Here is a 22,473-nt window from a genome sequence, read left to right on the forward strand (position 1 = left end):
CTTTTGTTTTGTATATTTTAAACATTATTGGTACTTGAAGATTACCAATTTGTTTTTATTTTTTCTCAATCAAGCTTCGCTAATTAATAATCAACGAAAATTCCTTTAAAAAATCCGGAAATCATCTGAATTTTTTGGATTTTACAATCTTGCGCATGCGCATTACATTCACGCTAATCTTTTATTTCTACAATATCACATTTGCATGGATAAACTCAGAAACGATAACACAAATACACGTAAATCAATTCTATTTATCAAAGGAAATACGGGAGATAACTCTAACTCAGTGCATTTAATATGAAAAACCACGAGAGTTCGAATGTCAGCATGGTGTGTAAATTCGAAGCGAGCAAAACGTTGGTGAAAAAAGTGTTTACACTGTAATTCTTCATTAATATGAATTAAAGATTTGATGAAAGGTACATGTATCTTCAACCTCAAAATGGTTTGTTATGAATAATTTAACTGTTATTTTCAATATAGCTTCATTAATTTAATCCAAAATCGTTTTAGAGCAATCCTGTAATTTTTGCTACATTACGGGGTGTCAGGAGAAAACGTACCAAGGAGAAAACGTAACCAATCTCTAGGGTACGTTTTCTCCAGGAGAAAACGTAACCGGGTACGTTTCTAACTTTATGAAAATCATAATAATTATACTACTTAATAGTTTTTAATACCTTTTTTTATACTGTTTTGCATAATAGATAAAAATAGAAATTTGATATAGAATTTTATAGATATATGAATTAAATACTTTATAATTTTAAAGGGGTTGGGCGTATTAAATAATTTTCAAATGCTACTTTATTGCATAGATGTATAGAAATATGTTCATGTTATGAATAATATCTTTATAATAACTGTAGCAACTTTTATGTTAGTACGAAATAATGACCTGCCATAAAGTGTTATCAGTCTACTTTTTCTAATTATCCATTTATCGGTAGCCTTACCGATTTGAGTTTTTCTATGCGAGATCTCCTGATTTTAATTATAGTGATAATAAATTAAATACCTCAGCAGTTATTATTATGTAATATTATATAAATAGTGCCTGTTTGGGAGGGTAACAGTTGAAATTGACACCCCGAGAAAACCATTGTCAACCGACACGAAGCGGAGGTTGACAATGGTTTTCGAGGGGTGTCAATTTCAACTATTATCCTCCCAAACAGGCACTATTTATTTTGTTATACTGAATGTCTTTTTAAAAAAATTTAAGAAAATTTTACTGCTTTTATATAGGAATAACGTGAATTCTACAGCGAACCGTACGCGCATAATTTTCGCACATGTAACATTTTTTAATGTTACCCGTTGCCAAGTGCGTTGCTAACGCTGAGGGTAATAGTAAATATTATTAACTGCGTCTTAACCAATCAGATTTCAGTATCTAACATGAAAGTATAACAATATGTATTGCCTCCCGGCGCAGATGTTCATTGTATATTTTATTTTGTTTCATTTAAGAATATCTATGAAAACCATTATATATTATTTTCATAGGGTACGTTTTCTCTTGGAGAAAACGTACCCGGGTAAATTGGGTACGTTTTCTCCTGGGTACGTTTTTCTCCAGAATTCCGGCCATTACGGGTATATGGGAGGCATTTTAACTGTTGTGAAGGTCTGTCCCGAGACACAGTTATTCTTACTAAGCAGAGTGTAGTGAAATTAATAGCATTGTTGTAGGCTTAAAGCTTGGTTATGTAAATGTCAACAATACGGTGTGTCGATGATCGATTTCGTAAATTTCCGATATCATATGCAATGTCAACCCGTGCACGCACGGGTCAAAGTCTAGTTTAATTTAACACAAAACGGTAACTAATATTTTCTTTTCATTAGTATTATGGTCGAATACTGTGAGATCATTAGAATTCATGGTAGCTTAATTTTCGTGGCATTCGTGAGTAGTCCTCCCCCACGAATTTACATGCTTGACAAAAACAAATTCTGAAAGAGTTAGTTATCATACTGAAACTAAAAACGGACGCATCCACGAAATTACATCCCCACAAATTAGCAAAAAACCCAACAATCCACGAAAATTTGCCCCCACAAGTTCAAATGACTCTGCAGTATGGATTGAAGTTTCTTTTCGTGTGTCTGTTTTAGAATGCCCAGACTGGACACACTTCAGTGGATCAGAGTGTATAGAATGTTCTTGTAACATGCAAAACACAAAAAGCTGTGACAAAAAGACTGGCAAATGCCTGTGCAAAACAGGATATGAAGGTGATCTTTGTAACTGTCCGCTGAACACCTGTAACTCGGCCGTTTCGTTTTGCCAAAAAACCAACAACGGTATCACTTGTCTCTGCAAGCCTGGATATGAAAACCGCGGTTTTCCATGTAAAGGTACGGCACATGTCACTACTAATGAAACTTATCTAAATCGACAAATATTTAATCATTCGGACGTAAAGCTTACAATTTGTATGACATACGATAATAACGATATATTTACACTTTGACGTATCTCAATCCTCACATTTTGATTTCATTGCGCAGATGTTCGTTATGTTTTAAATAGATATGATTTTATTAATTTAATCCTCACAGCAAGATCATTATTTTATAATTACACAACATTTATAAAGAAAATCCATTTGAATTCAAGAAACAAACAAGTTTTGGGGGGAACTTTTTTCTCGTGCGGTAGGATTTTTAGACGAAAATGACTTAAACAGGCAAATTTATGAATTTTCAATGTACATTTCTTTTTATTATACTTTATTCATTATTCACATTTTAAACATCTGATAGATTTGTGACATGTTTTATAGGTTCCGTGTGACTTGTACAATACTAAATTTTGAGAGAATGATAGACGTTTAGCATAAAATCATGCACATATTTAGAAAATGTCTGAATTTTTTTAAACCTAGTTGCGAAAATTTTATCTTTGTAGCTGTATATCTAAAATTTGACATCACTGACCCACATGTTTTATAATGTCAAATTGATAGTTATAAATACGAATAAATTAAGTGCAAAAAGGTCACAAAAAATTATGTAGCTTCGTACAAATTTTTTTCCTAATCCCACTATTCAGTGTGACCATTGAGGATCGCGGTACCTTAAATATCTGTTATTATAGAATTTATTAAATATACCTATTCCTACACAAAGCACTAGAATGCCTATATTGTTTCTCTAATAACTATGCAATTAAAGGGACAACTTTTTGCTTGAAACATTCCTCAAATCAATGATAATTATCTTAGCAAAAACACCTTACTTTAAGAACGTACTGCCTTCAAATTGCAACTTAATTTTACACTAATAGTAATAAATACTTCCAACAACCTATTGTTAGTTGCATATCGTCTATTCGTTTACCTGATATAGAAGCCTTTAAAAGAACCTTCTTCTTGGTTTGCCATTTTTGTTACCTTTTTTATTTCAGGTATTTCATTACCAACGAGCAAACCAACAATTTTATAATTTCTTTTATGGTATGTTAGCTGGTATTAAGACGTTTTTAGCTGTTTTATAGATTCATTGCGACTGATACCATGGCTGGCCTTTGGAGGTTATAAGAGACTGGAGTTAAACGTTGATGGTGTATGGATGAATGTTAGCAGAAAGGAATATGACGAATCTGCTGATTTCGGAATTTGTCAGCGAATGGGATTGCCAACGTCAGTGACATTTCTGCAATAAGATTAGTACCGAACATTTGATACATATACATAGCAGTTTTATAGGGTCATGTATTAGTCTAAAAGACTAAAACGAAAAAGTCTTCTCTTTTATTATAACATTTTCAAATTTCATGACAGTAATTCAACTGCAGGCATTATTATTAATATGTGAAACTAAATTCATCAATCAAATATCACTTGCTTTGAAATTTCTGTAACTTTAATTTTTTTAATATAATTATTTACTAGTAATCTGCCTGACACTATATACAAGTTTTACCTTAATAATGAGTCTTTCCTTTTATACCACTGCTCTGAAGGATCTTTTACCTTTATGTGTTTGTCTGTCTGTATCTCTGTGTGTCCGTTTGTCCGTAAAAAAAATTCTGTCGAATATTTCTTAAAGCTATTAATCACAAATGCTTGCAATTTTAATTTTTGTCTAGGTATGCCTTATTGTGGGATTCATTTTGTACCAATCAGACGTCAACTTCCTGTTGAAGGACGACTTTGTTTATTTTTAGATTAGATTTAGATTAAATTTTTGAACAAATTTCGTCTAAGACTTTTCAGCAACTAATCATCGCAGTTAGTTGAAATTTAAAACATTCTCTATTTAGGCATGCCTCATAATGGGATTTATTTTCAACAAATTCATGTCAACTGCTTTTGTTCTATACTCTCCAATTTGCTTTCTAGTCAAATATTTGTGGATCTTCCAGCCACATTTGTTAATGTTTATTTGTTCTATAACTTTTTGTGTCATTTTTAAACAAATGACAATGTTTTAACAATCACGAGGTCTTTTTACCTCGACAAGAAAATGGATAAAAACGAACGTCAACGTTGCCACGAGAGTTGAGAAGTGGTTTTTAACATAAACAAATTTAAGTCAGCTTCATACTGATTGCTTGTATATTCACATCATGGCGGGGGAAACTTTAGTGAGCATTGCCTCACTTGGCTCACAAATGTCTTGTTTACAAAATAATCCTGTCCCAGCATACATACATTCATTTAAGTAAGAATTACGGCGTACAGAAATAAGCTGGTTACTGTAATGTAATATATGATAAATATTACTTAAATGTTTCAGGTTCATTACCAATTCGTCTGTGATTCAAATCCCTTCTGACTTGGATAACATTGGCTCGGTCTGTATGACTAAAGCATTTTCCTACTTGACTCTGAATTATACCGAATGCCAATTAAAAAACATAGAAGACAGTCAAATGCCCTTCTACTATTCTCCAAGATATGGATTACAAATGGTTACATGTCTTGAAGGTAAGAGGAAACGTTTAAATGCGAACCGTATATACATGTTTGTTACCATGCATCGTTATTGTTACATATTAAGTGTAGGGAAAATTGAAAAAAGATATAATAATAATGGAGATGTTCAGAAAAAGGAACTGTTTATTCTCCGTTAAATGTCAATATAATTGTACTTTCATGTACATAAATTGTTTCTAATTGATTGACAAATATTAAAATTCGTGTTTTCTTCTAAATGATGAAACCACGGTCTCCTGTATAGCAGTGAGAACAATTACATGACAACAGGTTATAATACCCCAAAATATATTGAATGTACAAAATGAATATGCAGCAACTGCCCTCCATAGTTTATGTGAGGTTTACAAATGTTTGAAAGGGAGAATATATTAATACTAATGTTATAATTTGAATTGTTTAAAACTTAATGTACTTCATAAAATTTTTGCTATTTTATAGACTTGGCATTCTAGTAAGCCTTAACAGTCCTTTATATTCAATGACTGTTTTTTGGGGGGCAGCGATTTTTAAAAACTAAAAATTGTAGATTCAGGTATATGTTCAAGATGTTAAATGTTATTTCTCAATCACACAATTCCAGTCCCGAAAGTTATATTTTAAAGCGACTAGGGGCAACTATAGAAAAAAAACCTCGGTCAAAAAGAACCTTCTTGAGGTTTTTAATTTACAATAAGCCGTCTTATCTATATGTCGTTTGAACCACACATTATAAATTACATACATGTAAGCTCTGTAAATTTAAAAAAAAACATGCAAATATATTTATCTTATGAAACAAAAACATTTAAATTATCATTGACAAATACATATGATTTGTTAAGTACTGTAAAGAGAAAATTGTTTCATATCTCTATTCTGTGTTTATTCGATTTGATATATTTCTTATTCTATTTATTGTATAAGAATTGAATTTATGAAAACGCATTTGAGACTCATTTCTTTTAAATAGTCGATGGTTTCAGATTAATGATTCAATTCAGTAATCCCCATATTCACACAAGACAAATTTCAAACTCATGACAGTAAGGTTCAGTTCAGATTTGTTTCGCTAAAAAACACAGAATGGTTCTTGAGGTGCTTGGACACCCCGCTCCCGTATTTACATATAATCTATACTACTATATTAAAATAATAGACTCGAATTTTTGAGCTTTAATACCGATAAATCGGAAGAGTACTGTCCTTTGTTTTATATATTTTAAACATCATTGGTACTTGAAGATTACCAATTTGTGTTTACTTTTTCTCAATCAAGCTTTGTTAATTAATAATCAACGAAAATTCATCAAAAATTTCCGGAAATCTTCTGAATATTTTGGATTTTACAATCTTACGCATGCGCATTACATTCACGCTTAATCACGGGAGCCTCTTTATTTTATGTTTCTACATAATCACATTTGCATGGATAAACTTGGAAACGATAAAACAAATTTGTTTAAATTTTCATTGGAAATTTTTTTCTGTTCATCAAAAAAAAAAAAAAAAAAAATACGGGAGATGACTCTAACACAGTCATTTACTATAAAAAAAAATCCCAAGAGTTTCGAATGTCAACATGGTGTGTAAAAAACGTTGTTGAAATATGTTGAATTCTGCAATTATAGAATTAAACTTTTCGAAGAAAGGTATATACAGCTTCAAAATCGTTTGTTGTGAACAATTTGACTGTTATTTTCAACGCAACTTTATTTATTTTCTCCAAAATCGTTTTTGAACGATTCTGCAATTTTCTGCTACATTACGGGTATATAGGAGGCATTTTAACTGTGGCGAAGGCCTTTCCCGAGACACAGATAATTCCAACTCAGCAGTGTGTAGTGAAATTAATAGCATTATTGTAGGCTAAAAGTTTGGATATGCAAATGTCAACAATATACGGTGTTTCGATGTATATATTTTGTAAATGCTCGATATCATATGCAATGTCAACACGTGCACGCACGGGTCAAAGTCTAGTATCATTTTAAAGGTCAATAAAGTATATGGGATAAAGATAAACAATGTAATCAAGTTTTGTAATTCATACACAATTTCTTAATGTAGCATAGTAATGAAAGTCATAATTTTTTGAAAATTTAGGTCCACTCGGGGTTTACTTTAGGTTTACTCGGGGTTGACTTTGAAATTACTTCTGAGATCAACTGTACGCACTGAAGTGTAAGGCAGACCCGTCTTTGATCTTACCATTCTACTGCCTGTAATTCTTACCCCTGGTATATTCCGAATACACAGTTAGCGTCTTCTCTCAAGGGTATACTTCTGACCGGGTTTATTCTCTGTTTCCACTCTGGGTTTACTTTAGGTTTACTCTGGGTTTACTTTGGGTCCACTTTAGTAAACCGGGAGTAAACCCAGAGTAAACCCAGAAAGTAAACGCAGCGTTAAGTTGAGGTTTACTTTCTGTTAGGTTGGGTCTGATCGGTAATGTAAGGAGCAATAACGTTAACTTCTTTGAACACTGTTCCATCCTTCTACTTCTACTTCTACAATGCATTTAAATATTAAAGCCAAGAATTCAGCATTTTATCTTTAAGAATGGGTACATACTTATACGTACGTAATGTTTTCATTGCTATCAATAATGATGGCACAAAATGAACTATGCTAGTAAATATGATAAATACAGAGGAAATCGTCTAGTTTCACCGTATACCATGTAGCTTGGTGCACTATTTTTAATCAAATATGTGTTTTAAAGGGGCATGGTCACAATTTTGATCAAATTCTATTTTTCTGTTTTTATTATTTACAATGCTTTAGATATACATTTCTAATGATGAAATGGAATTTTAGAGTCAGTCATTAGTTTATAGGCAAGATACAGAGCTCACAATTCTTTGTTATGTAAACAAGGCTCGTGCCCTGGTTTTGTTTACATAGGTTCAATATACTAGTAAGCTGATTTGTCTATCTTCATATTCATCTTAAGCATAAATAAACTATTCATAACGTTTAACACATTAATTTAAGATCTAAAATTGGGCTTTTCACTTCCACATTCAAAATGTAAACAAAAGCATTGTTGACATAGTAAAGAATTATGAGCTCTGTAACTCGCTTGTAACTCAACGAATGACACTCAAATTTTGGTTGCATAATAAAAATGCCCTACTTAAGCACTGTAAACTTTAAATTCGGAAAAATAATTTTTGACAAAAATCGTGACCATGCCCTTTTAAGTATCTTAAATTAACACTTTCAATAATGTCAATATTCTAATACCCCAGACTTCACATGTGTTCTATGAAACTGGCACAGCAACTTCATCAAATAGATGTAATTGACAATCAATAGTTAAATCGAATGCTCTTTTTCCCAAATAACTCCGAACATGGATTTTAATGCTTGCCCACTTAGTCGTTTTTTGCATTTAAAAAATGAACCTAATCTTGAGCACCACACTAAGATAACTAAAATGTTCAACTATTTCAATAGCTAAACCCTCATATATAAAACATATTCTGGTTGTCGACCTTTGGAACAACAATTTTCGTTTTACTAATATTCAGACATAGCTATAAAAGAATGGTAGAGTGATTTGATATCTTGTTTAAGCACAAGCTGGTTAAAAACGAGAGAATAAAACGAAATATCGCATGTTTGTATTCACTTTACATGTATATAAGGGGAGATACATTGTTTTTATCTTTTTCCCTCCTTATTAAGGTCTTCCGTTTCCAACGGAAGACCTTATAGTTTTCGTACTGTTTCTTATTATTATTATTTTTTTTTCCAAATTTTGTGCACGCGATTTCTCGAAAACTATTCGGCCGATTTCAGTCATTTTTTCACAGATAATGAGTCATGATCTGAATTTTATATGTTTTTGAAATTTTTGTTGTCGTCACTTCCGGTACCGATTTATCGGCCATTTTGTTGTTTTTTTACGACCTATTTTGTGCAGAGCTGATCTCAGAAACTATCAGAGATATGACTATGAAATTTTCAGGGTAGGTAGTCTATAGTCTGAAGTTGTGCACTATTATTTTGTTTTACGCCAGTGGCGCCATTTCTATGAGCTCGCTTAGGCCCGAAAATTGGGTACGAATTTTTATCCAAAATTTTCATACGTTTTGATCTGTATCTTTTTATCAGTTGATATTTTGATAAGACATATATAACAAAAGTGGTAGAGAATCAAAAGTTCTTTCCAACGAAATCAAGAAAAAGGGGCTGGCCCCTTAAATTAGGGGCCAAGACACTCGTAAACTCTATTACAAATAACTTAAAAATGATAAAGATTTTGTAATGCATTATAGAAGCAAAGTTGTTGATCGTAACAATATCTATCAGAAAAAATCATTGCCACGCCCATTTATGACGTAATAAGGGTTTTTTAGGGGCCAAAGTACTTAAACTTTGACACGATATATCTAGTGAAGGAGACATATTTTCTCAAGTATTGTAGAAAAGAAAATGTCTGTATTCATGATTATAATCAATTCCACTTATCAAAACACCCATGTCTGTCCCCATTTAGGGTCTACAGGGCTGGCCCCTAAAATATTTAATCATTTGTATCTCAAAAGTGAACAAAATTTTTAGATAGGTGTAAGAACAAAAAATGTTAGTATTCGTGAGACCTTTCGAATGAACTCAAGAAAAAGGGGCTGGCCCCTAAGATCAGGGGTCAAGACATTCGTAAAGTCTCTTACAAATAACTTGAAAACGATCAAGATTTTGTAATGCATTATAGAAGCAAAGTTGTTCATCGTAACAATAACAGTTTGTAAAAGTCATTGCCACTCCCATTAATGACATAATTAGGGATTTTAGGGAACTAAAATCTTAAATGTTTCATGTGCTGTAGGTATAAAAACCAAAACACTTTGTTAAGCATTGTAAATGATATTGACAATCATATGCCTTATCTGAAAGGGAGGGGTTGAGGGGAAATTTTGAAATTTCATTTATATTTTTTAATAGTACACACTGTATCGTTTAGAAATTGAACGGAAGACCTACTCGTTACTCGTAACGAGATCGTATCTAGTTATTATTTATTATTATTATTATTTTTTTCCAAATTTTGTGCACGCGATTTCTCGGAATCTATTCGACCGATCTCAACCATTTTTTCACAGATGTTAGGGCGTGATCTAAACTTAATACATTTTTCTTAATTTTTTTCGTAGTCACTTCCGGTACCGAATTGTCGGCCATTTTGTAATTTTTGACGACCCATTTTGTGCAGCTATAAACTCGGAAACCATAAGAGATATGAATATCAAATTTTCAGGATAGGTAGATGATAGTTTGGAGTTGTGCAGCATGTAGTTGTTTAATGCCTGTTGCGCCATTTCTTGGAGCTCGCCTGGGCACGAAAATTGGGTACGAATTTTCATTCAAAATTTTCACACGTTTTGATTTATATCTTTTTATCAGTTGATATTTTGTTAAGACATATATAACAAAAGAGGTAGAGAATCAAAAGTTCTTTCCACCAAAATCAAGAAAAAGGGGCTGGCCCCTTTAATTAGGGGCCAAAACACTGGTAAACTCTATTACAAATAACTTAAAAACGATAAAGATTTTCTAATGTATTATAGAAGCAAAGTTGTTGATCGTACCAATATCTATTAGAAAAAATTATTACCACGCCCATTTATTACGTAATTAGGGATTTTTAGGGGCCAAAATACTTAAACTTTGACGCAATATAACTAGAGAAGTAGAAATATTTTGTTAGACATCATAGAAGAAAAAATGTTTGAATTATTGATTTAAATCGATTCCACTTATCAAAACACGAATTTCTGTCCCCATTAAGGATCTAGAGGGCTGGCCCCTAAAATATTCAAACATTTGTATCTCAAAAATGATCAACAATATTAAATAGGTGTAAGAACAAAAATTGTCAGTATTCTTAAGACCTTTTCAAAGAAATCAAGAAAAAGGGGCTGGCCCCTTAAATTAGGGGCCAGAGCACTCTTAAACTCTATTACAAATAACTTAAAAACGATAAAGATTTTGTCATGCTTTATAGAAGCAAAGTTGTTGATCGTACCAATATCTATTAGAAAAAATCATTGCCACGCCCATTTATTACGTTATTAGGAATTTGTATACATTATCTGAAAGTGTGTGTTAGGGAGGGGGGGGGGTATTCTGAAATTATATCGAATATTCATGGTATGATTTAAAACAGAAATCGCAAGGAAGACCTACTCGTTACTCGTAACGAGATCGTATCTAGTTATTATTATTATTATTTTCCAAATTTTGTGCACGCGATTTCTCGGAATCTATTCGACCGATCTCAACCATTTTTTCACAGATGTTAGGGCGTGATCTAAACTTCATACATTTTTCTTAATTTTTTCGTAGTCACTTCCGGTACCGAATTGTCGGCCATTTTGTAATGTTTGACGACCCATTTTGTGCAGCTATAAACTCGGAAACCATAAGAGATATGAATATCAAATTTTCAGGATAGGTAGACGAGAGTTTGGAGTTGTGCAGCATGTAGTTGTTTAATGCTTGTTGCGCCATTTCTTGTAGCTCGCCTGGGCACGAAAATTGGGTACGAATTTTCATTCAAAATTTTCACACGTTTTGATAAATATCTTTTTATCAGTTGATATTTTGTTAAAACATATATAACAAAAGTGGTAGAGAATTAGAATTTCTTTCCAACAAAATCAAGAAAAAGGGGCTGGCCCCTTAAATTAGGGGCCAGGGCACTCGTAAACTCTATTACAAATAACTTAAAAACGATAAAGATTTTGTAATGCATTATAGAAGCAAAGTTGTTGATCGTACCAATATCTATTAGAAAAAAATATTACCACGCCCCTTTATTACGTAATGAGGGATTTTTAGGGGCCAAAGTACTTAAACTTTGACGCAATATATCTAGAAAAGGAGACTTATTTTGTTAGACATCATTGAACAGAAAATGTTTGAATAAATGATTTTAATTGATTCCACTTATCAAAAGACGAATTTCTGTCCCCATTAAGGATCTAGAGGGCTGGCCCCTAAAATATTCAAAGATTTGTATCTCAAAAATGATCAACAATTTTAAATAGATGTAAGAACAAAAAATGTTAGTATTTTTAAGACCTTTTCAAAGAAATCAAGAAAAAGGGGCTGGCCCCTTAAATCAGGGGCAAGGGCACTCTTAAACTTTATTACAAATAACTTAAAAACGATAAAGATTTTGTAATGCATTATAGAAGCAAAGTTGTTGATCGTACCAATATCTATTAGAAAAAATTATTGCCACGCCCATTTATTACGTAATTAGGGATTTTTAGGGGCCAGAGTGCTTAAACTTTGACGCAATATAACTAGAGAAGTAGAAATATTTTGATAGACATCATAGAAGAGAAAATGTTTGAATAAATGATTTAAATCGATTCCACTTATCAAAAGACGAATTTTTGTCCCCATTAAGGATCTAGAGGGCTGGCCCCTAAAATATTCAAAGATATTTTTGATTGAGGGGCTGGCCCCTTAAATTAGGGGCCAGGGCACTCTTAAACTCTATTACAAATAACTTAAAAACGATAAAGATTTTGTAATGCATTATAGAAGCAAAGTTGTTGATAGCAGCAATATCTGTTTGTAAAACTCATTTCCAAACCCATTGATGACGTAATTAGAGAATTTGGGGGACTAAAATATTAAATCTTTAATATGCTGTATGTTAAAAAGCAAAACTCTTTGTTAAGCATTTTAAAGGATATTGACAATCGTATACATTATCTAAAAGGAGGTGGTTGAGGGAGAATTCTGAAATTTCATTGATATTTTAATCGAATCGTTTAAAAAATTAAACGGAAGACCTACTCGTTACTCGTAACGAGATCGTATCTAGTTAATATTCTTCTCAATCTTCGTTATCCAAATTTTTCCCGGACTTGACTTTAAACATAGATAGTTGAGATGAAGTGCACGCAACCCACAATTTTGACTTTGACCCGTTCAGTATCTCAATGTCAATCATTTGCTGAAAAACATCTTTTGACCTAAGAATAGAAGTCCTTAAACATACAGACTTTAAACCTGTATAATAGTTAGAGGGAAACAGCTTTAGGCTAGCTTTTTCTCACCAATTGTTTGACATTTACCCTATATTTTAATTTCAAAGATAAAATATAAAAAAAAACAACTTTATAATGAACAATAATATTACACGAGATGTACTGTCCCTTAATTCTTGACCATTTTCTTATTTCAAGGTCACATAAAGGGGGAAAAGTCAAATTTTTCCCAGAAAATAACTTTATATAATACTATCTAAAACATTGATAGATAGTACAAAGAAAAAAACCTGAAATCTTCCAAAATAATTAAACTCATATATATTAGGCCAATCATTGTCTGTAAAAATTGTCCAAGTCATGACATAAAAATCCCTTAAGACAAAGAATTCAAACATGTACCATATAAATAGATTAAATAAAACATAGCTTAACTCGACCAAAACCCTACCAAAAATATTTTACCCTAACTTATTTCTCAAATATTCAAGATCAAATGAACAAAAAATATTCTTGGAATTAACCTGAACATCCCAATATGACATTTTAGACTGGTTAACAAAATACTTTTAATCAATTAAATATGACATTTCACAAAGCAGCTTTGAAGGGCAAACAGGTAGTTTTTTTGGTAAAGAAACACACACATAAAAACCCCACACAATACTTACTAAGCTTTATGCTGCGTAACAATTTCCTTTGTAAACATCGTTAAATCATTTACAATTTATTTAATGATTCTTTGGAATGTTTAGATTGTCCCGACATGATGATGTACAACAAAAGCATCTCAAGCTGCGTGCCCTGTCGCTGTAACCCCAACAATACATTGTCCTGTAACCAGACCACGGGGGCGTGTATCTGTAAGACGGGGTTTGATGGACCATCATGTGACTGTGTGACGGCACAACACAGCTGTAACCACACGGTATCTTACTGCTCATTTCACGGGGCCACTCCCGTCTGTGTTTGTCGACCAGGATTCTATGGAAAACAATTAGGCTGTTTTGGTAAGAATTTTATGAAGATGCAGAAATATCTGGTCCAGTTGTAATAAAAGTCAAATTGCTTGATAAATGTAAACTCACTTTTACACCATTGTGGTATCAATGGTTATTAAAAGAAGATGGGTGAATAAGGTGTGTAAACTGCCTTTATGAGAATAGATAAGATTCTATAAAATTAAAATAGCAACAAATCTCTTTCTAAATTAGTGAAAACAATGTATATTTACCATAACATCGATTTATAACTATTAAATATTTTAAGTATTTAGAATAGGTTGATTTAAACTGGCGTATGCGTGTCAAAACTTTCAAATAGTGTCATTTTTAGAACTTCAATGCCTTTTCTTTTATAGAGTGAGGCTCAGTGAGCAGAGCTCCATGTTTTTGTCATAGTGTTGTATGTGTTCTCTATTAATAATTTTTTTTTACAAAACTAGTCTATATAAGGTTTAAAGGAAATCAAACCGATTTCAATCCACAAAAACGTGGAGAGATGACCCACTATACTTTAAAAATGTCATTTTGTATAGCAACAATTGAACGTTTTAGAATAAAAATTCAAGTCTGTAAATTTGTTGTTGAAGTCGCATATAGCATTTAACAATGGAGTTTGATGTGACTGAAATGGTTCAGTGGTTAGAACACTAGAAATTACGTTACATTATAGAACTAGGGATTTTAGGTTGTGGGTTCGTTACCACCAAAACTTTAATATTTATTTTTTTCCTTATCGTTTGTTAAAATATTCAAATCTTAATATAATTAGAAATAATTCTTTTGTAAACTTGTATTATAACATAATCAAGTATATTTAGATGGAAAAAGTTAAATTTGAAATATACGACTAAACCAAGTGAAGTGATACTATGATCAAACAGCTTTGTGCTTTAAGTGTATAAATATAGGCATTTGCGCTATCTTGTTCCCCCATCTTCTTTATAAAAAGCACCCATTGTAAAAAAAAATATATATAAGCTGCCATATAATACTATGATCAAACAACTTCGTACTTTAAGTGTATAAATATTTTAAAGGATTTCTGACTTTTTCAAACCTACGATCAATATTAAATGTTTGAATTGAACTGAAAACTACAACAAGCTTTTTTATATTGATATTTAACAAATTGATATTCTACAGCTACATAATGTTTTATTGCAGAAAACTTGCGATTTTTAAGAGACACGGGTGTTTTGGAGATGTATCACAACAACCAATGGATGCTAGTATCTACTGGATATAGTTGGGCGGACATCTACACGAAAATTATTTGTAGACAACTTGGATTACCAACGTATGTGTTCTCTATTAATAATTTTTTTTGACAAAACTAGTGTAATTGTTGTGATTGATACAGCTTACCAACAATGCATATTTTTCCTTTCATTATTGAAGAACTTTTTTTTTTTTTGAAATTTACAAGGTATTGATTTCGTTTTTGATTTTAGGAGAACAAACTATCTCATATTACTCACCAAACGTATAAACCAGAGGTTTTATAGTTTTTATCGCGTTTTGTCAGTACTTTCCCAACTTTGTTTTCCAGACCTTTTTTCGTCATTTTACAGCGAATTGATTGTAAACTTTCTGTGTTGCTTCATTATGATGCCATGCAAATAAAATACGAATAATTTTACTTTTAATCAACAGTTAGAGCTAGGGCTAGGGTTAGGGTTAGGTTCAGGGTTAGGGTGAGTGCAGCGCACGAAATGAAAACAAGCCCCTTGCACCAGCGTACCGGTACAGGGGGACGTTGTTATTTTCGATTGTAACTTATTTACGACCGGGTTAAAGTAAGGTTTTAATACTATATTTACATTTACCATAATTTTGACATTAAAGTGTGTGGAAAGTAGAAGTTATTATATAATTCAACATCTCGCAGGATGACAATTACAATGTATTTAAATAATAACAATTTTAGTACAATAAAGGAAAGTTTTAATCAAGATATATAATGTATGTATGACACTCTAGGTTTATTTAAGATACATATAATGTAAAGAGTATATAGGTATATGCATTTGTGGCTGGCTTGTAAATTCTTAGGTTAAGACTTTATGTATGCAGGATGAGCCGTTACAGAGTGAAGTGAAAGTTTCCAGTATTTATGAAAATTAAATTAGAATCATTTTCAAATTTGTAGATTTTACGTTGCTCATGAATCAAAGACTCGATATTCTACGGGCATGCTGTACTCGGACTTTTCCTCAAAGTCAAGGATAACATCTGTTGATTGTACAGGAAATGAAGCAGAACTTTCACAGTGCGATTTCAGCACTTCTTCCTACATTTCATCGTATGCAAAGTTTCCAATTATTGAGTGCAGATCTGGTAAATTTTGACACATGTAATGAAGTTCTATCTCCCTCTCATATATATATATATATATATATATATATATATATATATATATATATATATATATATATATATATATATATATTCAAAATAAGGAACAAACATTACAATGACTCTCAAATTGACACATACCTGCCCGTAGTGAATACTTTATTTGAGCTCCACCTCCGTCCCGGCCGGAACTTGAACTTACGACCTCTGGAACCCACTCTCCTAGCAGTGAGCGGCCAGCTCGCTAACCACTCGGTCATCTAGGCAAGTCAAAAATGTTGCTTTTGATGATGAACGGAATCTAGAGCGCTGGTTGCTCACTACACGGTCTTTTGAGATACAGGTGGAGTACAGTTAAATGACAATTTGATTCCGATCCTTTCAAATTGTGGTTTAACTGTATTCCATCTGTATCTTAAAATAAAAATTATTGATAAAACAATTGAATTAAAAGTCACAGATATTAACATAAATAGGTGTTTTGCTTGAATGATGAGAGACATATTTTTAATAGTTCATATATAAAACTACTAGTAAATAAGCAAAATATTTCTATCCTTAAACCCCTTCAAAATATTACACATTGAACATACAATATAATGACTTTCATTTTGATACCTTACGTAGATTGCCCAAAGTTTCGCTTTGGACCCACATGCGAGCTATCCGACTGCAACCAGCAGAGGTCGTCTGACTGTAATAAAACTACAGGACAATGTTACTGTTTGCAAGGTTATTCAGGTGAAACTTGCGATTGTGAAGATGGAGTTCATTATTGCAACTCTACGTTTGCTTTTTGTGGAGAACCAACAGCAACATGTTACTGCAGGGAGCAATACAATAGACAAAACCTTACTTGCCAAGGTACAGCTAATTGAATCATGTAGTTGTTTATTATATTTCTGGTATTATTTTTTGATCATTTTCCATAAGATGATGACAGACAAGCACATTTCATCGATTTACAGTCAAGTCGTACACAGACCAACTCGTATACAGGTCAACTCGTATACAAAATTTTCCGCATAAAAAAACGAAAGTCAACTCGTATACATAAATTTCTGCATAAAAAACTAAAAGTCAACTCGTATACAAAAAATATTGCATATAAAATAGGTGGTAAAAAAGAAATTCATATGTGACTTTTATATTCAGTTTTCACTCATTATATGAATAAACAAATTTTTAACTTATAAATCAATGGTATATTACTTACAGTTCGTCGACAGGAAACACACAGGTGTTGTACCATGTTGAAAGAAATTTGGGAAAGGATATATAAAAGCGGAAAGTTGAATATATTTTTTTCAAACAAAATAATGAGGAGTATCTTAATTAATTAGCCTTTGAGAAGTCATCCGTTTGGAGAAGCAAGAAACACCGCGCTTGTTGTTTTAACAATTATTGTTTTGATGTGTAGAAATAATTAGCAAATAATAATGATCGGATTGACACAATTAATTATCGTTAATTTTTTGGTTGTAATTTCACATCGTTACCGAGTTTAATGATAATGCACAATTATACATGTATGAATTTTGCAATCTTTGTAATAGTTGATAACATCCATTTTATTCTTATATGTCGTTGAATTTCGATTTTGTTGTATACGAGTTGACTTTCGGTTAGGTATACGGGAATTTTTTTTGTATACGAGTTGACTTTCGCTTTTTTATGCGGAAATTTTGTATACGAGTTGACCTGTATACGAGTTGGTCTGTGTACGACTTGACCGGACACCATTTCATCGTATAAATATAAGTTATGTTTGTCTGTCAGACATTTACAGGAGAAAGCACAATATTTTGTATATCAATCAATCACAAAGAAAATAATTTTGTCAAAAATACACTTACAAAGAATATAAGTCACTTTTGACTGTTATACATTAACAAAGAACAAAAGTCATTTAGGATATCATACCTTTACAAAAAGAACACGTCTTATTCGTGTTTCTAACATATGCTAAGAGTAATACAGTCATTTGTTTTATGCAATTACGAAAAAGCACGATAAGTTTGTCAATCATGCATTATCCATCATGCAAAATAGAAGTTATTTTGTGTGTAATACATTTACAAAAAATACATTTTTTGTCTATATAATCATTCGTCATTAAAAAAAAATAAGAAATGTATTCATGAAAAATTTCATCTTAAAGGAATTCTCTTTAATTAAATCATCTTTTACAGATTCGCTTAAATTTTATCACAATGAAACTGGAACCGAAGGACTTCTTCTACTCTACAGGAATAGGACTTGGAACACGTTTTGTGATGATTTCTTCAGCTCTGTGGATGCGATTGTAGCTTGTAGACAGCTCCATCTACCATCGTAAGACAAATGTGCAACTGCATCCTATGTGCATTCCAGTTTTTCACGCTATGCAAGCAAATATTCTAAATGGATTCAGTAAATTCGTTGGAATTTAACAATATTCCCTAGCGACTTTCAATCCCAATTTCATAAAGCTATTCTAAAAATGCCCGAAGGATTATGTTTACTCAGAGGTGCAAAAAGTCCACTATTAAGAACAAAAACTACCAATTGGACAATGAAGTCCTACTCTAGAAGTGTTATTCTTCACTTTCAAATAACTAGATGTCTGACCAACTTTTTTATGCTAGTGGTCTCTGAACGTTCATTAAAAAGGTGCAGTTTATTCCCAAATTTTAACCACGAGCTTCTTTTTCCTAAAATTGTTACAAATTGTTAAAAGTTTAAAGGAAAACAGTAAAATATGGACAACTTTACTATTTATACATTTCATTCATTTTTTTTTTACATTAAATTTGTTTCGAATTTCCTCGATCAGTTTTCTAGCATCAACAAAATTTTGATCGAATTTAACTAAATACCGACTAATAATAACTCAAAATTATCAGCTGTCAGAAACTACTAATACTGTCTTTATTTTGTTGGTATTTATATGATTCAAGGGCAATGATACATTTTTGAAGATACGCTGTTGTGATTTGCTTTCGTGCATTATTTTAAAAAGATCATTTCCTATTGCATGTTTGACAGTTATCTGAAATAAGAGATAATACAAACATAACGTATGTAAAATAAATGACAAAAACATAAAATCTCAACTTTTGCGAATATTTTGGTAGAAAAATAAACCAATAGAAAAGAAAAAAAAATTATTTTGAATTTACTCAAAATTTTTTATCGACTAGGTTCATTTGCAACTAAAAAGCAAACATTTTAACTAGTTTTAACTAACGATTATCGTAACTTATCTACCTTTATTAAGATTAGACTAAGATTAAGATTAAGATTTACTTCATTATAATTTTCAGGAAAACTGTGGAGTCATTTGAATTCGTGGGGGCAAATTTTTGTGGATTTAGGTTTTTTTTGCTTATTTGTGGGGATGTAATTTCGTGGATGTGTCGGTTTGTACTTTTAGTAAGATAATTAATTCTTTCAGAGGATGTAAATTCGTGTGGGAGCACTACCCACGAATACCACGAAAATTGAGCCACTACGAATTCTAATGATTTAGCAGCAATGCGTTTACCTTTAATTTATTACTGGCTGCAAAGCTTATTTAAAGAATAAGCGAGGTTTACACTAGTTTCGTTTATAACCTATTCTAAGAACAATGATTTGCCTTATTTCATGGCATTTTTGCCTATAATAATGTTTTTGGCTTACCCGAGGTTCAGGCTTAACTGAGCTTTTCTGATAAAAATTTGTCTGTTGTCTGTCATCGTCGTTTTTGTCGTAAACTTTTCACATGTAATCTTCTTCTCCAGAACCAATGGGTCAATTTCAACGAAATTAATCACATGGTATATTTGGTGAAGGGACTAATTTATACAAAGGAATTTATACATAGAAAAAAATCTTTAAAAACTGTCATCTCAAAAACCGATTAGCCGAAAAATCTGTAATTTTCGTGGAAGAATTTTCAGGTGATGTAGATTCTAGTATGTTCAAATCACTATCCCTGAGTGTAGGATGGGGCTACAGTGCAGGTCAAATTTTGACAAAGAAATATAGAGAGAGAAGTTTTTTCTCACAAGCCATTACGTGGAGAAAATTTCAAGTTTTTCATAAACAAAATATCCTCATCCACTAAAGTGTCTAGATTTTTTGTATTTGATATCTAAAGACGGCCAAGAAATTTCGTAATCAATTTTGTTTATAGTTGCTGAGTTGAGCAACATGACTCCCAGCTGGGTCTCTTGTAATTAATGAGTATTTTATTCTAGGCGGTATGTCACCTTAAGGGCAGTTTCAGACTCGCAACGTGTGGATTCTTCAGTAGCTATCATCTACAACACAGATTGTAACGGAACAGAAACCAGTTTATCTGAATGCAGACTAAGTAGTTATGGCGGATACTGTTCTCACAGTGAAGACATTTACATTCAATGTTTCCCAAGTATGCTATTTATTTAGAACATGGAAACCGTTAAGTTTTCAATGAAAATTACGTACTCAAACGTATTGGTTATAAAAACTCACAGAGCACCGATAATAAATAATTGAAAAGCAAAAATTATTTGCCACCTCCATCAAAAAGAAAAACCCAAACAATATAAAAAGAAATCGTCTTTTGAGTCTATAGATTTTAGAATTAATTAGCTGTATTTAATTGTATAATCTGCAAAAATACATATATACAGTAAATATATTTCAGTTCATTAGGTGTACAAATTTTTTATATGACAAATGAAAATGCAGTCGCTCGCACCGGAAGTAGTGTTTGACCATGCACTTTTTAGATTATTATATTCTCAAGGTTAAATACATATTTACAGCCTTGAAAATTCGTATTTTTGACGACGTTTATCGGTTTTTTCTCAGATGTTTCCCCTCCTAGTAAACAACAGACACTAAATCAACAATGTTCAGACATTGATCGAACATTTGTAAAAATTATATATTCAAAGTAGTTCTGCTATTTCTTATTTTGGTAAGCAGCTCCTACTTAATAAAATACACAATTTTTTTAAACGGGGAACAAATCTGCTAATTATAGAAATATAAAATTTTACTAATTTAATATACACATACAAGATGAAATTATAATTTCAAGCTTTAGCTTGTGTCTCCATGTTCAATTAAGAAAACAAAAGTATACAAAAAACATTTTGATTATTCATCTATTCTTTCCAATATTGCTTAAAATTAATAGAGCAAAATCAATATTGCTTCGAATCATTAATTTAAATGACTTTGATATATCGATGCAAAAAAGTTATGGCTGTTCATATGGTCAAACCTTGATAATTTGAATGCCCATTTTCCACACGTTATCATTACAGATTGTCCAAACTTTACTTTTGGACCAAACTGTGAAAACCCTTGCACGTGTAACAAGACTACCAGTATGTCGTGTGATGAAGATACCGGGCAGTGTTATTGCAAAGCAGGGTTTTTCGGTGAACTATGCTCCTGTAAAAACGGTGTGCATACTTGTAACGAGACGATATCGTTCTGTGACACGAGTTATAACGGGACGGCAATCTGCCTGTGCAAGCCTGGCTACTCGGAGTCCGAATACCAGAAAGAGGGATGTTTAAGTAAGAATTTATGTAACAGATAAATAGATAGGTAGATAGATGGATAGGTGGGAGGTACACAATAAACTTGTTTTTATAACTGGATGCTAAAATATTTGGAAAATCTAAGGGTTGTCTTGTAACCTGATGTTATACACCCGATTTTTGTTTTTTCCCCATCTCAGAAAAACTAAAGAATTTAGACATTTTACCATTCAAATGATATTCTAAATCTACATTTATTCTAAATAAAAAATTAAGTGACTATTTTATTTAAAAATGTTGCAACAATCTATTCTAATAAATCGAGGAAGTTTAAATCATGGTTTGGATTGTTATAAGTTCTGTGTCATTAAAATTTGTTCAAAGCACATATGATATTTATAAAAAGAATTATGAATGACATAACGTTCGATATTTTTTGTTTCGTTATTGAATAAGGCTCAAACAGAAATTGAATTAGAGCAAACCTAAGGAAAATCGGACTTACTTATGCAGCTTTTGTTTTTAGCTTAAATATTTTAAGCAGTACTATAACATCAAAAGTCAAGCATTTATATGTTTATCAATATAATTTTTCATATTTTCTATTTCTTTTGTCTCATTAAATCAATAAGACAATTGTATGGCAAGCAATACAAAAATATTA

General features: G+C 31.8%; 1 protein-coding gene across 2 annotated transcripts in view; it reads left to right on the top strand.

Moving 5' to 3' along the window:
* Positions 1-22,473, top strand: part of LOC128180917 (uncharacterized) — a 123,175-nt gene that overhangs the window by 15,797 nt on the left and 84,905 nt on the right. For both annotated transcript variants that reach the window (XM_052849130.1, XM_052849122.1), the window contains exons 13-22: positions 2,125-2,367; positions 3,509-3,653; positions 4,753-4,943; positions 13,702-13,956; positions 15,115-15,247; positions 16,100-16,287; positions 16,933-17,169; positions 18,498-18,639; positions 20,529-20,701; positions 21,588-21,845. In XM_052849130.1, coding sequence (XP_052705090.1) covers positions 2,125-2,367; positions 3,509-3,653; positions 4,753-4,943; positions 13,702-13,956; positions 15,115-15,247; positions 16,100-16,287; positions 16,933-17,169; positions 18,498-18,639; positions 20,529-20,701; positions 21,588-21,845 — 1,965 coding nt within the window. The remainder of the gene's footprint in view (positions 1-2,124; positions 2,368-3,508; positions 3,654-4,752; positions 4,944-13,701; positions 13,957-15,114; positions 15,248-16,099; positions 16,288-16,932; positions 17,170-18,497; positions 18,640-20,528; positions 20,702-21,587; positions 21,846-22,473) is intronic.

The sequence above is a fragment of the Crassostrea angulata genome, chromosome 1 (assembly GCF_025612915.1).
Source record: "Crassostrea angulata isolate pt1a10 chromosome 1, ASM2561291v2, whole genome shotgun sequence".
Classification (NCBI taxonomy): domain Eukaryota; kingdom Metazoa; phylum Mollusca; class Bivalvia; order Ostreida; family Ostreidae; genus Magallana; species Magallana angulata.